This window comes from Hippocampus zosterae, chromosome 6 (genome assembly GCF_025434085.1).
Source record: "Hippocampus zosterae strain Florida chromosome 6, ASM2543408v3, whole genome shotgun sequence".
Lineage (NCBI taxonomy): Eukaryota > Metazoa > Chordata > Actinopteri > Syngnathiformes > Syngnathidae > Hippocampus > Hippocampus zosterae.
The window spans coordinates 5,837,897-5,857,519 of NC_067456.1; the positions used below are offsets into that span (position 1 = coordinate 5,837,897).

General features: G+C 42.5%; 1 protein-coding gene across 1 annotated transcript; it reads right to left on the reverse strand.

Moving 5' to 3' along the window:
• Window positions 1–11,392: 11,392 nt before the first annotated feature.
• LOC127601827 (cytochrome c oxidase subunit 7C, mitochondrial) lies at window positions 11,393–12,639 on the reverse strand. Its single transcript, XM_052067497.1, has 3 exons — window positions 12,481–12,639; window positions 11,625–11,754; window positions 11,393–11,487 (listed from the first exon to the last, which is right to left on the reverse strand). Exons 1-2 carry the CDS (start codon window positions 12,553–12,555, stop codon window positions 11,638–11,640), a joined length of 192 nt encoding a protein of 63 aa, XP_051923457.1. The 5' UTR covers window positions 12,556–12,639; the 3' UTR covers window positions 11,393–11,487; window positions 11,625–11,637.
• Between the last annotated feature and the right edge of the window lie 6,984 nt (window positions 12,640–19,623).

Consider the following 19,623-nt stretch of genomic DNA (forward strand, 5'->3'; position numbering starts at 1 on the left):
TTGAAGCACACCCTCCCTAACTCATGGCTCGCTAATTGACATTGGAGCAAGTGCTGCAAAATTGCTCCCCGGCAAGAAGTCTGACTGCACTTTAGAGACTGTTCGTCAAGCTTTACAGCCGCCGCACTGCCGCAACGCATGGGGCAATTTGTGCTATCTATGTGAAGTTTCTCAAAACAGGATGCGTTTTTGAAAGACCACGTAAGCGTAAGGCGCGCTTCTACCATCACTCTAAAAACACCTAGAGCAGGTATTCGCTCAAAGCGAGAAAAGGTCTATCCGGAGGGCTGAACTAGATCCCAGCGTCATCAAAAGCCCCGTTCAGTGGACGGTTTGGTGAGTGACACAGCTTCGCCTGCACCAACTTCGGGTTGAATCAAATGTGGTTGATACCGAGTTCCGGTGCAGCCCGCCGGATAGACTTTTGCTGGCTTTGCCCAAATGCCCGCTTTGCTCAAACTGTCGCTAATATTTGTTAGCTGCGGGTCTGTGAAGCCCTGTGAGGCTTTTTATTTTTTCCACCCTCGAGTGTGTGTAATCAAGGGCTATGCAAATGAACTTGACTTGTCTTAGCGTTTTCCCAATAGTCGATCAATGTAGTCAAATGTTCATCCCTTACATCGTCATCTCTTCTTTTAAAGTTGAGAAAAAGAATCGATGATTAAATTCCGATTGCAGCAGGAGTAAACAAGTCATTTAACCAGGGAAGAGTTGGTGAGAATGTCAAAGTCAATGACTCCAATGCTAATTTTTTTTTGCCATTTTCTCTACCGCCGTAGTTTGAACATGGGTAGTAGTAGTTATGGACTTTTCACTTGCTCATATCAACGGCGCCGACACGTTCTCCTGATGTGGTGTCTTCCATTTTTCATAATTGCGGTGCAGATGATGGGGAAAACAAAGTCCAGTTTTATTGAACTGTTTAACTTGAAAAGCACTAAAATGTCCCATAGAGTGATGCCAGGTAGAAAGGAATCGTAGGGATAAAGACCAATCTCATTTCACTCTTTAATGCTATAATGAAGATCGTAACGTAGGCGAGTACAAGAGCAATTCATGAAAGAAACCGAAATAATAGCTTCTTCGCAAAGTGGTGAGAATTAATTTCACCTTGCAGCCGAGGTATTTGACAACAGAGCAATATACGGCCGGTCCCATAAATGCCCATTATGTACTGCTGAACAACACCCGCTGAGAAATAAATTAACTTATGAGAATAGACATTAAGAACAAAGACGCTTCAGACCGAGATCACATTTAAAGTCGAAGAACTTTGCTTAATTGCATTAGCCCAACTTTGAAGTATAGGTAAAAATCCAATTTCAAAGTTTAAAAGAGCAAAGCTTGCATCAAATTGAGTCTGCTCACTTGCTTGAACGTATTCCAGTGAAAATGACACCAAAGTACAGAAACGCTTTTAAGGCAGGCAGGGAGATTTTGAAGGATGGATGAAAACAATTACTCGCATTAAAGGGACTCCACTCTAAAATGCGATTGCATTGTGATAATACGGCCATGAAAAATGATGAAACAATCATGTAATTCTGGCAACATTGAGGGCTATACACTATTCTTAGAAATTCACGTTTTGCTCTCTACGTGACTTTGTGTGCTAAACTGCCATCGGCGTAAGTCAGAGAGTGTGTGAAGATGGTGGCATTGCTTGCTAATAGCTGAAAATGAAGTTTCTCTTTGTGAGAGTTTCTGAGATCCAACATGATAGGTGCATTAAAGGAACAAACAATTAAAAAAAAATAATGATATAAAGCTCGCCGGTATGGTGGAAGACTGGTTAGTTAGCATGCCGGCCTCACAGTGCAGAGGTCCGGGGTTCGATTCCGGCTGCGGCCTTCCTATGTGGAGATTGTGTGTTCTCCCCGAGCCTGGTGGGTTTTCTCCGGGTACTCAGGTTTCCTCCAACATTCCAAAAAACATGCATGGCAGGTTAATGGAACACTCTAAATAGGTGTCAAACTCAGGTCCTGGAGGGCCGCTGTCCTGCATGTTTTCCAAGTCTCCCTGTTGCAACACACCTGATTGAAATAATCAGACGCAACCCTGACATTGAACCTGTTCATTTGAATCAGGTGTTACTTGGAAAACATGCAGGACAGCGGCCCTCCAGGACCGGAATTTGACACCTATGCTCTAAATTGTCCCTAGCTGTGACTGTGACAGGGTAGGAGCCCTCCAAGACCAACATAAGTGACACCCTGAAATACATTCATTCATTCATCTTCCGAGCCGCTTGATCCTCACTTGGGTCGCGGGGGCTGCTGGAGCCTATCCCAGCTGTCTTCAAGCAGGAGGCGGGGGACACCCTGAATCGGTTGCCAGCCAATCGCAGGGCACACAGAAACGAACAACCATTCGCACTCACACTCACACCTAGGGACAATGTAGAGAGTTCAATCAGCCTGCCACGCATGTTTTTGGAATGTGGGAGGAAACTGGAGCACCCGGAGAAAACCCACGCAGGTCCGTGGAGAACATGCAAACTCCACACAGGGAGGCCGGAGCTGGAATCGAACCCGGTACCTCTGCACTGTGAAGCCGACGTGCTAACCACTGGACTACCGGGCCGCCCACCCTGAAATACAGCAACCCTGAATTTGAATGATTAAAAAGAACACAGTGTATAAAACCAGTCTTCAACAACAAACAAACCTCTGAATTCACTCGACGGGATCTTGATCAATGTTACATTATTGTTGTGTGGAAGTGCACTGCAACATCGTGAGGAGGGGGGGGGGGGGTTTCGCTACACTGAAGTGTCTCAATTTATGTAGTCAATGCATCCCGGTCTAATGTTTGTAAAGGCAGAACTGCCTATACGACACTCAGATTAAATTTGACTATATTATGCAAGTGTACCGAATGTTGTAGGTCACCACATTTCTTCATATTCCGAACTGTGAATGAATTCAAACGCAGAGGCGTTCTAGCGGATATGGTGTGAACAACAGAAGGGCTGTTTCGTGACAACGCCGTGTCATCACATTAAAAATAGTCGGATGAAACTTCTTTGGAGAAAATCCATCATCGTGTCTTTGAGGATTGGCTTTTGGGCCTTTGTTTTCCGACATCACTCTCACTTGGAGTGAGCTCCGCATTCCCATTACGCATTCAGCAGATGTTTCTCTTCACTCAGCTTCCTCATTTGCCATGCACGCTGAGCTGTCAGGAGGAGGCCCGCAATCTTTCCTTCAGTCCTTATCGTGCTTCCTCTCATCCATCCCTTTCTCTTTGCTTCACTTTTCTCTGAGTGGCCGCCCAACCCTGCCATGACTTTGTTCACCAAATTAACTTGGGCACCTACTGTGATTGCGATCAGCCAGCGGAAAGTCAACTTTAACCTTGCTTATTAATTGGATATCACAACCTCTTCTGTGACGAGCGTTTCAAGCAGATAGCGTGCGCGCGTGCATGCACACACACTTATAAACACACAAAAAGGCAGTGTAAGACACATTACTGACATAACTATCACTATCAGTTTGACACCCGTGTTCTAGACCATCACTGACATCAATTCCTAAACTGCTTCATCTCGTGGCCACAAAAAAACAAGGTTTCATCCTTTCAAATAAAAGTACAGTATTAATAATGGAGTTGCTCTTTATCTGGTGCCTCATCTTATCGGTAACTGCAGCGAGAAATCCAGATAACTATTCACGCTTATATGAAAGTTTTAATGGTGAAAAGTTTTCTTCTACTCCTTGATGCCCAATTATATTTCGTGTTCCATGAATGAAAAATGTAGAAAATATCATGGTTGGTACCTCTCTCGAGCAGTTATGAGGTTAGAGCTTCAAATCTCAGCTGTGACCTCCCTGTGATGAGTTTGCGTGTACTTTCCATGCTTGTAGAGCATCTTTCTCTGGACGCTAACTTGTTCCCATATTCCAAAAACATGCGAGGCGCATTGCAGACTCCACGGCGCATGAACATGAATGGTCATTTGTCAAGAATTGAATGATTTGTTTCACACAGAATGTAGCCGATTTTTTAACAGAGCTGGCCAGCATCTTGAAGAAATGAAATGAAAATATGATATCTTAAAATGGTGACTTTCCTTTATCTTCATGGATGGGTTGACTTTAATTATTAAAATATATAATAAAAGTGAACACTGTCAAAGTTTCCCTTGATTTTTTTTTATATGTACCCTTTGAATGACTTCCTTTCAATCAAAGTGGGCCAATCAATTAAGCATATACTTTTGTTTGACATCCTGCACGCGCCACACACACACACGCACACGCACACGCACACACGCCCCCCCCCCGCCCCAAGTCACCGAATTTATTTCGTGCTGTGCTCTGTACAGCCACATTTGTACAAATGGGGGCGCTATCGAGCTGCTACACAGAAGCAACGAATGCTTTTAACCTCTCTGGCTGGCTCCTGAGCCCTTTTTTTCAGCCTCTATGAATGGCCATGCTAAAAGAAATTAAGTCAGCCGCAGTTGAGAAATCGATTGACTGAGATCTCTGTGACCCGGCGACATGGAGGACTGCGAACCCGAGGGCATTAACCATGACGGCGATAGATTTGAGGAGCAAAATACAGTATTCCTCAACCATGGGCTTTTATGAGAGAATTTTTTATCATTGACCGCTCCAAGAATGAGTCATGGCAAACGTGTTTTCTCTTGCACAGCCTAAAAACCACACACTTAGATAGAATTACAGTCAGTTTGTTTACAGCGCTATTGCTATCTTACTGTTGTACTGCACGAGCGGCTATTTAGTTGAATCTTTGTCTACCATTGAAAATGTTGCATCTGTGCAGCGATTCAATGGAAAACGCTGATAACACCTGAGTGACTCTTGTTTAATTTATGCAATGATGCATAAATATATGTCCTCACAAACAAGCGACCTTTGCATAAATGTGACAGATTATAGTGGGCTGTCCATCTGTTTGTTTCAGCACAGAAAACACACACTGTTTGAGTGGCGTGCCCGTGGATGTACTCGAGCAGTGTTTGTGTATATCTGTTTGGAGGCTTAAATATGAGCAAACACGGATGAGAATAGCGGAGGCTGTTTGGCAGCAAGCTCTCGCAGAGAGCAACAACAATGTAGGCTCCAGGAACGACATTGGACAGTTTCCGGAAAAAAAAAATAATAATAAAATCTTCAAATATTTTCACTCTAAATGCCGTTAAACGAAATCCGAGGGAGTGGAAACAATAACAACTGTTTAGCTTTTCTACCTTTTATTCTCACTCACCATCTGGCGTGACCTCACATTGTTAGACCTCATTCCCACACTGCGTGCATGCTGTTGGAGCGCATCTGAAAGTGTGTGAAGGGATGGTTCACTTGAGAAAATAATATCATTCACTGTTGGGTTTTTATCATCTGTGCAAGTTGCGTGGAAGCAGAACATCACATCCTGTTGAGGCTTCTCCCACCCTGCCCCCTCTCATAGATTAACTGTCCAAAACTCCTGTGTAGCTATGCTCTAATTTATAAACACTATAAGATATTTATGAAAAGAAACAGTCACTGACGAGTCTTTTTTTTTTTGCTTTGATGATGCCTAAAATTGTGAAACAAAAGGGACGGTGAAAGGGCTTTTAATGCCAAAATAATCGTTTATTTCCAGATATATAATCACGAAAGATGCCGTGATCAATGGCTTTGTTTACATTACATTCATCGTTCACTCAATGACCTGTGCCACTACATTCACACATTAACTACTAACTACAGTGACACAAACTACAGCTGGAACATCCCCCCCCCGCCAAACTGTGCTTGCTAATCTTTTTCATGTGTAAAAAATTTGAGAACCACTCATTAAGACCATCCAAACACCGCGTGACTAACAGCATTATAAGCAGTGTCGTGATGTACCTTGACAGTGGAGTGTTTCTATCTGGCTGAGGCTTCTCTGGCAAAAGCGGAGGGTGCAGGTAGCTTCATCTTTCTGCATGGGCAGTTCTGCACTTCCCCCTCGAGTCAGCATCTTTGCGCTCGAGTGCGGTAAACAGAGACAGTCGCGAATAAGTGGATGTGATTAGCAGGAAACTTGAGCGTGTCCTTGAAACTAGGAAGGACTGACAAGAGAGTCTTTTGAGGCCGCCGTTCAGGCACTGTAGCCGTCGCTCGCTTCCACCGCTTGGCGTCGTCAGCGTGATAAGCGTGCAGGCATCATGACATGAACCACGACGCAATCAATCGACTGCTGCAATGGCTGCTGCGCGAGATGACAACAAAGCGCTCATTCGAGCTCATCCAAATTAAGCATAAAGTAAATTTTATCGGAGGAGTATTTGTCAGACGCTCACTCTCATTTAGGCTAATGTCAATGTTTAAATGGTCGCAGATGTCACCGAATCAATGTCAGACTATAACCCATCCAGCCACATGAAAGAGGAAGAGAATCTAAAATATTGAGTCGTTCAATTGGATGGCTGCACCAAGCCAAGCTCGGTATATTCTTCTCTGAAGTGCAAATGAGTCCTATAATTAGATTCCACGTGTGTGATGTGGAGAAGCGCGAGTATTGAACTCTTCGCAGAGGCGCAACGATTAGCCACAGATGCAGCAAATATGGCGACTTCTCAGGGAGGGCACATAAAACAGCATTTAGCCACTTGGACACAGTCTCCAAGTAAATGCCGCAACAGAGATCACAAAGGTGAAGACGTACCTTTTTAGTTGCCCCAGTAATGAGGATAACCTATTTATTTTATTAGCATGCATGACGTTAAGCAATCTCTGAATGAGTATAAACTGGCATGGAATTGATCTTTAATGACTACACTTTGTTTTAATTAGAGCCTGTACGCCCGGGAATGCAAAGCATTCGGCACAACAATTACAATAATGAGTTTACTGGCTTTAATGAAGATGCAAAAGGGGGTATAACTATGAAAAAAAAACAGCAGAAACGCACAATAGCGTATTCCCTTCCACTGGCATACTGAATGTAGCATGACAAACTCCTGCAAATAGACTTGGCATGCTGGTGTGATCCTTCCTGTATGGTACTCTGTGCTTCCCTCCCCCAGCTTCTCCACGCCGGGGAGACATGACGAGCCTAGTTGAAATGTGTCGTGTGGGCTATTGTGAGCGCCGCATAGGAACCCCTGCTGCAATACGTCCTCCTCCAGCACAGACTTTTGCTAAGTCGCCTGAAATACACATGCAGCTAGGCCTCCGTATCTAGCGGGATAACACAACTGTCTCTAATTTGTCCACACTGATGGAGTGAGGCATCACCTCGGGTTCTTAAAAGCCCCACTAAGAAGCCTAATGGAAGATAATAGATCAAACATTTATAGCATAAATGCTCATAGAGTGCACTTTTCTCTCTGAGACGCCCAAATAATGTGATTTTCCACTCCATTTAATCCAAAATTTCTACTTTCTCCAGGCGCAAATCCACATCCCGTGTCATTTTTCTGGGGAAAGAGCTCCAAATATGGAAATACTTTTGAACTGGAACGCTTACAAACACAAGTCCATTCCAAGACGGTAGTTGACCAGGTCACCATTATTGAACCGTCAAAACTTTCACTTGCAGTTTTTTTTAAAACAATGAAATAGATATAAATAAAGTTTGATTAATCGATTGTGCTGCTCCTTCTGGTGTGTGTGCCACACGTTGAATATAATCAGAATGTCTGTATACATTTTAGACATACATTTGGCAATGAATCACAATTAAGAATACTGTCTAAGTATGTTGCACCACCTTTTGCGTTCAAGTCTGTTGTTTAAAGCACGGGTCCCCAACCTTTTTTGCCCCACGGTTTATGTCAGAAAATATTTTCAGGAACCGACATTTAAGGTGTGGCAGATTAATACAACAAAATAATATGGTATGAGCTGCATGAAAACTGTGAAGTTTTCGAAATATCACGATAAACACAAGGAGCGTCTAATCTGGCCGCAACACTCTGATCGCTATGGTAATGTTTAATGCCTACAAAATACGATACAACGCAAATTCAAAGTGCATGAAAATGACGACTCACCACAGTGGTCGACTGGTTTATGTCCAGTCGACTTCGTAATTTTGTTTTAGTCGCCGTTGCTGCAGAAACCCCCACCTCACACATGTCGTAATATCAACAGTTCTATTGTGGCGATCTCAGAGTATTCAGGTATGACTTTAATTAAGTTGTCTCGAACTTACTTTTTTGTCATTTGCGATCTCCAGCAGTTTTTTTTAATTCATTTTGCGAGCTCAAGCGTTTTGTTTTTAGCGTAATTGGTCACGTGACGGAGAAGCGCAGCTTGACGGTAGTCAATCGTAACACAGACGGATCTAACAGAGAATCCGGTAATTTTTCGAAATAAAACAACTTTCGTAATCCGAAATCATAATTCAAATGAACAGGTTCAATGTCAGGCTTCCGCAGAGCTTGCTAATCATCTGATCATTTGAATCAGGTGTGTTGCAACAGGGAGACTTGGAAAACATGCAGGACAGCGGCCCTCCAGGACCTGAGTTTGACACCTATGTCCAAAATAAATAAAATGGAATTAAGGCAAGTTATTTCTGTGCGGCCCGGTACCAAATGCCCTGCGGACCGGTATCGGTCCGTGGACCGGCGGTTGGGGACCCGTGGTTGAAAGCGTTACACCATTGCGACACCAATATATTTGTTAGCATGTTTCCCATCGTGTGTTAGCATCAAGCTTTTAAGACCAAGTCACGTGGTTGTTTTAAACACACCAATGGGTAGTTCTCTTTCTTTCACGTTTCAAATTGCTCATTGTAGCTACGTCAAAATATTAAACATAGTTTCGAACACATCTTAATCAACAAATAAAGCTAAATCATAATTGCGGTGGAATCCAGAATACGGTGAATATGCAGTCTGAATGTTTTGAACCAGGTGATCGGTGTGCAAAGCGGTGGCCTTACATTAAAACTGGATGTAAAAGAAGGTCAATTAATCAATTAACTCATCATAAATTTTACTGACAGCATATCAAGGACATTGAGTCAAATGTCACACAAAATGCAATGTGAAGGCAAGCATAGCTGCTGGCAGATTTCATCTTTTACAGTGATACATTGTCACAGTTCAGCGAACAAAAGTTCATCTTTCGAAGATTCCAAATATGGAGAGGGGGGAAAAAAATCGACAAGCCGCTGCGGTTCTTGTCTGACAAATGGCATCATGAAAAGTCGCATATTCAGAGCCTCTTGTGTAGTACTCAGCAGAGGGCGCCAGGATGAAACATCACTTCAGAGACACGTATTTGTCTCTGATGCCTCGAGAGCTCTTAAGAGGTGTCTGCAAAAAGAATGAGCGACATGAAGGATGGCTCATTACACGCTGATATGAGGGAACATCCTGAAAAGAGATTGTTGTCGCTGCTGACGACGACGGGCCCGGCGCTGCCGTCTCTATAAAGCAGAGAAAGATATGGCGAGATCACAGGGAGCAGAATTTCAATGTCATGCATTATGCAGTGTTGACAATTTCTCATGAGACGCTGATGGCGTTCCAACACGTGAAGAAGCAGTAAAAATTAAAGGTTGCTACAAGAGTTAAACGCGGCCTGAAGTGAAAACTCTTTGGAGATTGAGAATGCTGCGACAATGTACATTAAGACCACATTCCCTCTCCCTTTGCGCTTTCCACAGAGGACAACCTATTTGAAGTGAAATGAATTGAAAACACCCCCTACTCGTTGACCCCATTACATTTCTGACACTATTATAAGAGCCAAGCAAGAGTGGCGCAGCCTGCATGCGAGACCATTCAGCAGGCCAAAGGCACACACACAATTTCATAGATTACATATTCCATACACACGCGCGCGAGTACCTGGCAGGCTTACAAGTCACGATTAGGGATGTGTTTGTGAGACACAAAAAGGCCTGTCAGGTTGTTTTTCACGCTGGCGTCGCATTGTGAGCCTCTCGTGGATTCGTGCCAGCTCAGGCGCAGCATGGGGAACAAAAAAATTCACATTACAGCCGAGCTTTTGAATACTTTGTCCTTGGATAATCATCGCCACGAGCATAAGGTTAATTGAACGGAAATAAGTTACGAAGAGTTCAACCGAAAGGAGCCGCATAGTCATCAGGAGGGAGCAAGACTAAAATTCCCCACACGCCTTCAATTCTTTTCACGTTTAAAGGTAGTTTAGAGCAGCGATTTTATACAACACTTGACAAATGCAGATTCTAGGGTCAAAAGATAACTATATGCATGAGGTTTTGTGGCATATTTTAACTTCTTGTATGCAAAAGGCCAAACCACAGACAGCCGTGCAGGCAACGCACAATGTCTTCATCTTGGCTTTAGAAATGCACTCGAGTCTTCAATTAACCTAACATGCGGGTTTTTGCGGGTATGTAGGAAGGAAACCCAAGCAGGCACAGGAACGGCTTGCACACTCCACACTGAAAGGCGAAGCAGAGCTCCTCATCCTGAACCTCAGAACTGAGCAGACGTGCAAATTATGAGACGATCGCGCTACCTTATAAAATTATATGAAATAATTAATGGCTCACTATTGATTGCTTATTTTCCATTGGTATTTTCTTTTGAGCTTCTGTACTTTAAAGCGTTAGTGTAGGGCATAGGTGTCAAACTCAGGTCCTGGAGGGCCGCTTCCAAGTCTCCCTGTTGCAACACCTCTATTCAAATGATCAGCAAGCTATGTGGAAGCCTGACATTGAACCTGTTCATTGAATCAGGTGTTTTGCAACAGGGAGACTTGGAAAACATGCAGGACAGCGGCCCTCCAGGACCTGAGTTTGACACCTGTGGTGTAGGGTCACCGAATGCCATTGTTAACCCGTTGCTTGGAATCTTACTGCTGCAAAGGATGATGGGTAACATGGTGCTTCCATGGTCAGGAGTAGCCTATGCTAAAGGTGGGTAAAAGTCCACAACTGGTCCATGAATTGGCATCATTTGGTACCCAGCATTTTTCTTTTTTTCAGCCCTAAATGGATGTTACCAACCATCCAGGAATATTTATTCATCAGTTTATTCCCACACTGCTCCAAGAGCATCATACTATAAATACTTTGCTAAGGCTCATTGAAGAGTAACAAGTGCGTAGAACTAATCACAACTTTCAGCATAATGGTGAATTGTATTTTTGATTTTTTCCCCCCTTATTTGTTGGTCCATCAAAATATACTGATCAAAAAAATAAAGTGAATACTTGGAGTTACGTTGTGTTATTTAAATGTTCCCTGTATTTTTTTTGGAGCAGTTTATAATGACGTGGCACGAAAAAAGGTTTGTGGAGCAGTGATGTAAACAGTTAATCAGATTTTAAATTATTTATTTTCACACCAAATGCGTAATGGTATTACTGTATTTTGGCTATTATGGAATAATTGCAGTTTTCTCAAAAAATAAAATAAAAATAAAAATAAAAATTAAAAGACAGAGTCATATTTGAGGTGATTTTATTTACAAAGATTGATAGAGTCACACTGTTCTGCACATGTAGAAGTCTGTTGAAGAAATATGTTCCTGCTGATGGCCTGCGAATAGAAGAACAACAACATGACAGTTGTGAAGACACTTTTGATGATAGAGGTTTTGCCAGGATATTGCACCATCTCTACTAGTTGGAAGCAAGCATCCTGACATTTCACAAAACCAAATAAATAATAATTACCCTCAAAGACATTTTATTTCTTCAAGATCTGATGTCTGACCACAATGAAGGGGAATGCGAAGCCACTGCCAAAGAACACCACCATCATGCCCAGCAGACGCCATTTGTTTTCCACGGAAAATGGAAGGTTCTAGACAAACAACGGTGTTCAACAGAAATCAGTCATACATGATTATGACATGACAATTTCAACATACACATTAAACCTCTCTTTCGCAAGCTGTGCTGGCCAATAAAAACCAATTAACATTTCTATTCGAAATGACTAAAATTGCAGCAACATGTCATTGTCACAATGAATTCGAAGGCACAAGAAACAACGTAAAAATAACCCTGAATTATCACTGACATGACAAGACTGAGCCTTCATTGAACTTGGGATGGATACAAACATAATTTACAGATCAACCCTTGGTAGCAAGACCTGCTAATTACTATGTTGCTCACAAAAAATAGACCACTCAACACTGATTTATACAAATACATGTAATAATACTGAAAAACATACATGTCAAGTCATGTGCGTGACACGGACAAGTTTGCATTAAGTGTCAAGTTGAAAAACAGGGTTGACCAGCTATTTAGCCACGAAGATAATGCTAACTGCAAGAAGAGTCGTTCACCGCCTTCATAAATATTTCCAACGTTACGTTACTACTTAACGAAATATCCGTTATTTACACGCTCTCCTTTTGTAGTCTTATTTTTGTTTTACGAGATTGCTTTTAACTACACATAGGAGCAATTTAACGGCATGACCTCCAGGTTACCTTTACTACCATGGTCCGCGCATAACACTAGGCCGCTATTTAAAATGACCAGATTTAACCTGCTTTAAATCAGTTATTTATGTTACCTTCCCTGGTCCTTCGGCATAATGCGAAGAACGAACAGCAGACGTCGTGAATCGCCGTATAGCCTGTCCCAACATCGTGAAGTGATTATTTCTGTTCTATGCTGCTAACTGCGACCTTGTTGTTTCTGAGAGCGAGAGAGAGAGTGCGCATGCCCGGAGCAAAGGATGCTGGGAATGGTCGCCACTCATGGGAAATGTAGTTCCAATTAGGATAAACTCGCTTCCTTTCCGGATTGCACCGTTCCTGACTATCAAACCATCAATTATCAACTAAAAGGCATTACTGTATTGATTCATTGATATTTTTCTTTGTACCACATGCATACGCACACTCGTAACTACTCAGTAGGCCATATCTCCAGCAACTAGTCCAACCACTACATGTTATCAAACCAGGTCCTTTCAGATGAGTCACCGCTACCGCGCGATAATTGTAAGATAGCATGCTTTTCAGCAAAAAAATTTAAAAAAGCTTATCAGTGCCTATTTCCGCAAAGAGAGAGATTTTCATTGAGACAAGCTTCCCAGCCTCTTGTCCCTGTACAGAGCCAGATCTTCCTTAACATATACATGTAGTTCATATTAAAGCTTATTATGAAGCATATTAAAAAGAGGAGGTATGCGGTCAGAATTTCAATCATATTAGTCTACAGTTAATGCTTTGATATCCATCAGTCATTTCTTTAAATAGTCCTTTTTGGCCCATTTTTTAAATTATGCACGACATAGAAAAATGCTTTTTGTTGTAATTTCTATTGCAGCACTTCCATGTTTCTGCTCTCTTATTCGCAATGCTTAAAAAAAAAAGTTGTCCAATTTGGCGCCTTAAACTACTTACTTAAATTTACCCTGCTCTTCATCGAAAGCCTTTCAGTTATAGTTTTGTGGTTGATGTTTGTTGGATTGGTATGCTATGCGCTTTGCCAATGGTCAATGTGGGTGGAAAGAAGATCGGAAAAAAAGCCCCCCACATCATGCAAATAATTTAACAAATCTGTCTCATGAAATAATAACCAGTGCCATCATTTAGGACTACCAATTAGCATTGGACTGATATTACCGTGATCCGGTCACATCTGTAAACAAATCTATTATGAGGCACCCACGATGCATAATGATTTTGCGGGCTGCATTCATAATCACAGTTCATGTAAAATGATTCGTTTGATTCACACAGACGTTGAAAAACAAAATCAAATCACCATCTATGCAAAGAAAAATGTACTGGATTTTACCGTCATTGGAATTTACTGTTCGAACTGCGGCTGTGATGGACAGCATGTGGAACTGCCAAGGTGAACAACCTCGCTCAAGCTATGAGATAGATAATGATCATCATTGAGGACAACGGTGAGGACAGTTCATTTTGCGCATGGGGTTAGCGTCTCTCGCCTGATTGCTGCTGATACTGCCTGACTTAAACAAATTGCAGTTCTCGAGGTACAAAAAGGGAATTATTCTCAAAATTTTCAGCTGTGCTTGCATTTTTGGAGACAAAAAGGAGATACATCTTCTGTCAAACTCGTTCGAGGCTTTGCGTTCCTCAGTAGGTCAGAGTGGTTTCTGACATTTTAGCCAGAAGTGAGATGTCCTCAGGAAAATTATGGAATGAGCACGTAAAACATACACACGGAAGCAGTTACACCCTCTCAGTGAGAGTTCATTGCATGCACACCGCACTGTGATTTGAGATTAATCTTTATTCCTCTTGGGGTGACCAACCCAATGCCGGGGTTAACCTTCTTAAAATAGCATAACTCCTCACCTCAAATGAAGTTCACGCCCTGTGCAGTCCTCCGAAGCACGATGTTAATTCGACAGAGGCTCAGTGTGTCAAGATTTATTCCCTCCATTGTCCTCACAATTACTCTTCTCCAGGAAAAGACGCGGACAATGATTACTGTAGACGAAATGAGCCCCACAAATAAAATGTATTATTATGATTATTATTATTATTATTATTATGAGGGCAGCAGGTTTGAGGCTTTGTTTTTTTGCATTCTTCATAAAAGCAAACAAAAAGCTCAAAAGACTGCAAACAGAATTTCTTTGGTAGAAATAAACAGTGAGCGCCAAAGCATTCTGTCAGGCCGACTCACTCTGAGCTGAGCGAGAACATCGTAAACTTCATACGGCGCATGTGATCCGCAAGACAATTCTGTAACACCAAAACGTCTAGCGAAGCGAATGAAAACAAAGTTGTGTCAAAAGGGTCACTCAGTCTTCAGTGTCTTTCTTTTTCAAGCTGTCCCACTTTTTCTCTCGAAAACTTCATAGTCTTCGGATTGACTCTATTACATGTTCGACTCATTCAGCCGCACCACCCTTGAGGCTTTCCAAAACTTCAAAAAGGTGTGATGGAAAAATATTGTAATTTTTTTCTCAGTTTCACAAAACATTGGAGCCTGGAGAATTCCTTTTTCTCCCCCCCCCCATCTAGTAGCGTGAAAGTGAGAAGTGAACTTTTGATCTCTGTGCTGTGACAAATGACAATAGTTACAGTAAAGGCAACATTTCCCTCTCAAGGGAGCCAGTGGAGCAGAACACCTCGACAATAAATGTTTCTTGGCCTTACTTTGTGCACTTGCTTCTACCCCCCCACCAAATCCCACCAAAAACATTTTAGTTATTTTATCTACTGGTGACTGGCCACAACATTATAACGTCCATCCGTCCATCCATCTTTGTCAGAATATTTCAAATTCTACACTAGAGTCTGGCCAAGATTCAAACCTCTAGATTGTTATTATTATGTGTCCATGTGTGATTTCCAACTCCCTTTTCTCATTCATTCATTCATCTTCCTAACCGCTTGATCCTCTCTAGGGTCACGGGGGGGGGGGGGGGGGGGGGGGGCGCTGGAGCCTATCCCAGCTGTCTCCGGGCAGTAGGCGGGGGACACCCTGAATCGGTTGCCAGCCAATCGCAGGGCACACAGAGACGAACAACCATCCACACTCACACTCACACCTAGGGACAATTTGGAGTGTTCAATCAGCCTGCCACGCATGTTTATGGAATGTGGGAGGAAACCGGAGCACCCGGAGAAAACCCACGTAGGTCCGGGGAGAATGTGGGAGGAAACCGGAGCACCTGGAGAAAACCCACGCAGGCCCGGGGAGAACATGCAAACTCCAAACAGGGAGGCCGGAGCTGGAATCGAACCCGGTACCTCTGCACTGTGAAGCCAACGTGCTAACCACTGGACTACCGGGCCGCCCCCTTTTCTCAACTCTTTAATTAAAAAAAAAAAGACCAATTAAGGGACATGTTAGTTGGTAAAATACTTAGTCACCCAGGTGGGGAGGTTACCATGACGTTACTTGTAATTTCCCAGTTTTATCTGAAAAATAGTAAAGCATAACTGAACATCGGAACCATCCGCTACTAATATCATGTGAAATCTATGCTGTAAGTGTTTGTGTGTGTTTAACGTGTGTGAAACAGCTCTTGTATTTTTTTTTATCCCAGTAGTCCATTGAAGATGAGCTCCCGCTTTAGCACCCTGTCAACCGTGAGACAGGGCCACAAAGCCACCTGTCACTAGGCCGTTATGCAAAAGCCCCAGGCTGACCAAGGACTGACCGGGAGCATCTGTGCCACTGTTTGTGTCTAATACACTAATACGAGCTGTCATACGGTCGTATCCGCTGCCGTCGCTCTCCCGTGTTAACAATGGCTCATTCCGTTTGGCTGTGGTGAATGACACTGAAAAAGCACACAGGCACAAGAAAACAGACGTGTGCCAACCAAATGGAGATAAGCAGATTAAAACAGCACACGCGTTAAATAAAAAAAAAAATAGAGATGAGAGAGAGAGAGAGATGTTTTCCATATGAAATTCCGATCCTTGTGCTGTTTAAGTACAGCAACAGGTTATATCGTAACGCTTCTCTCAACCGAGAGGAGCCGGAGGACTCCAGAGGATGCGATGTGGCATGAGAAAAAAAAAAAAAAGGAAAACAAGTCGTCCACTCTGAACGAAGCACACAAACATCCAGCTAAATAAATGTGATTGCTAGGAAATAGCATTTTTATCAATCAGGATTGTGCGATTTTGCTATTTATAGGCATTATAGGCATTTAGGATTTATGCTTTTACTGGATGGTTGTGTGTGTGTGTGTTTTCAGTATAATACTTTAGAGTGCTATTTTCCAGATTTAAAAAAGTGAAATAAAATGACAAATTGTCAGTGGCTGGAACAGATTAATGGCCTTTCCATTCATTTCAAATGTGAATGATGATTTGAGTTGCAGACAAAGACGTAAAACTCCAAGTGAAGGCACCACTGTATAAACATTTAGAAAGTAACGGAGAAGAAACAGAATGTTGTCTCTGACTGAATGAGGAATTTCAAATGAACACTCTCCATTGATGCCATCTGCCAAACTGCACCATCCTCCGCTGCCCCATAAAAAGAGCGGCACACACTAGTAAGAGGCCAACAGTTTGCGAGGATGCTTCACTGTCAAGCTGCCAAACATCCATCAAACACACTCTGTGTCCTCTCATCTCATTTTAAAATGCTCTTCCATTGCAGTACCCTGGGTTCTGACCCTGTTTCAACTGTACGTTCTAAACAACAACCCCTCCCCCAAAGAAAAGACATAAAAACAAAATAAAAAACCTTGAAAAACAGAGAAATAGAAGGTTGGGAAAGCAGGCTTGAGGGGGCAGACTGAAACGCCCTCCAGTGAACTTCTATTATGCAATTCATGATGCAGGACGATCAGCACCATCTGTATATACTCTCCACTTGGGGAAAATAAGATAACAAAAAAAAAACAAACAAATCACATTCCAATGTCCTAGCTGACTAATTGCTTTCACACCAACACTTCAACATCAATTTGCATGGAAAGTATGTGCGCAAAATATGCATCGACCAAATAAGTCTGAGTGAGCTCAGCAAAAGCACCAACACTCATTTCTGTTGGGATCACGCCACTCACGGCTTGACGTCTCTTTAAGGACAACTCAGTAATACGTATGCGGGGCGCTTCAGAAACTAATGGCACGGTATCTCTGTCTCGTCTTCAAAAATGTTTCATCAGCTTTTGTTAAAAGCCACTCTCATCCTCTGCAGGCAGCAAAAAGAACTCCATGTTGGTGATGGCGGTTTGACTGAGGCAGAGATGAATGACCATCTTAAAGTCGAAAGGATGAAACAACCGTCCCCCAACACTTCGGCTTCCCTTGGCTTCGCACAGCTTGTTTTGTTGTTTTTATTTGATAAGTTCAGTTGCTGTTTGGCTGTGTGACCCAAACTTGCAACTTTGGTGTTTCATGGTCCAGTTTCAAACAGAACAGCGGGCAGCTGTAAACACAAAGTTCTGAGGGTTTGGAACTTTGAAACACACACAAACAAGTCACACAATTTGTTTTGAAAAGTCAACATTTCCCATAGTGATGATTTAATATGTGATGAAATCATTTGTTAATATACATTACGTATTGAGAAGAATGTTGCTTTTTGTGGAAATGTCGCGCATTGTGTGGACATCTGTAAATAGTTTTCATGAGTGACCGATGATCAGTATCAATTTGATATTTTAATTTGAACTGTATGAATATATATCATTTTAGTACATGGACAATCTTTGTTGCAGAAATGGACAAGCGCTTTAATGACAAAAATTCCAGAGTATGACGTGAGATATTCTGCTGACTCGTTTGCAGCACTTTGTGGGCATTGGCGGCAGTGCTCTTGAGTGGTTTAGGTCCGATCTAGCTGACAGGACCTTTTGTGTCAGCCTTGGCTGCTCTGAGTCACGCACTGCTCCTCTGTCATGTGGTGTTCCACAGGGCTCAATTCTGGGGCCTCTGCTATTCTCGCTGTATCTTCTCCCATTTACTGCTTGGTGCTTTCTACCGCCTTTATTACCATTTCGTCTTACTGTTTATTGTGTATGTTAAATCGCTCCATGTACAGCACTTTGTATGCAACGATGTCTGTTTGAAAGTGCTCTATAAATACTGTTGACTTGACTTGACTTGACAGCTGTCCGCCACCAGGCCATACCAATACTGTATCTATAGATCGTGTTTTGCAATAATGCTTAACCATATTTATGATTTCAATTGTACCTGTGGCTAAAAAGTGAAGCATGAAGAGACTCCGTCGCCAAAATGTACAAGTGCAGTCAACGATTGGGGCAATCATTGGAAAGAACATGCCTGTACACTTTCCCTTTTATTTCTTATCATCTTAAGCCATAAGAGCGACATTGTTTGTTATTTTAGATCCTTTTAAATGTTTGCCCTGTGTTGGTATGCTGAAAATAAGTAAGTAAAAAGAAAGTGTTCATCTGTCAACGAAGTGAATGAGCCCACAGAGTGAAATTAACAACATGCAAACCAAATGTATGAAGTCTCAGATGTCCCACCGAGTTGAGCAGGTGGCTATTTGGGAGGTTTGGTTCTTTGGAGGCCGGCGACCTGCCAAAAACTGACAGATTTTTTTTTTCATTCTAAACCAGCAGTGGGCGAACTCGGTGTACAGAGAGAAGGCTGAAGTTAATGCCCACTGAGACACAGGTGGCACTGTCACACACATGATTTGGCAGGTCATTTTGACCCACTCACATTGTTCATTCCCGTTTTGGAATGGTCGCAGCTCTTAACATACGGCAGGAAAAGGTGCAGCAGAGGCCATGTAAGGGAAAAGCATCTGTGTTGGCTCCTCTCTGCCCCTCTAATGATGCCTGGATGACATCGGAGGTGCTCATGACTCACGAGTGGCTTCCAGTGGGACAGATTTCGCAAACACTGAAAATTGGCAGCTTCGTTTGGCTTTTATTTCAATAACGGACAATGGATTGTCATCCTAAATGTTCATGGGAATACATGTGAAATACTTACGCAGGCATAGCTGGCAATTAAGCCTCTTTTGCTACAGTTTGTTAACCGCATCTCAACAACATGCAAATCCAATATCTGATGCACGCTTATCTATTCAGTGTTAAAAGCTAAGACATAAGGCAAGCGGATTGCCGCATACTTCAAAGAGCCAAGGATTGTTGTAATTAAAGCAGACACGCAATTCATTATGATGCCCATAAATCTTTTCTTGATTTCCCATTGCTCGGAATAAACTGGCCCATTTGCCGCGTTTCTCTTCACTGGCATAGGCTTAGTGCTTC

Bases quoted from the DNA above. Each gene is read 5' to 3' on its own strand.
- LOC127601827 (XM_052067497.1), bottom strand. From the start codon at position 12,555: ATGTTGGGACAGGCTATACGGCGATTCACGACGTCTGCTGTTCGTTCT. The intron at 11,755-12,480 runs GTAACATAAATA...TTGTTTGTCTAG, and splicing joins ATGCCGAAGGACCAGGGAAG to AACCTTCCATTTTCCGTGGA.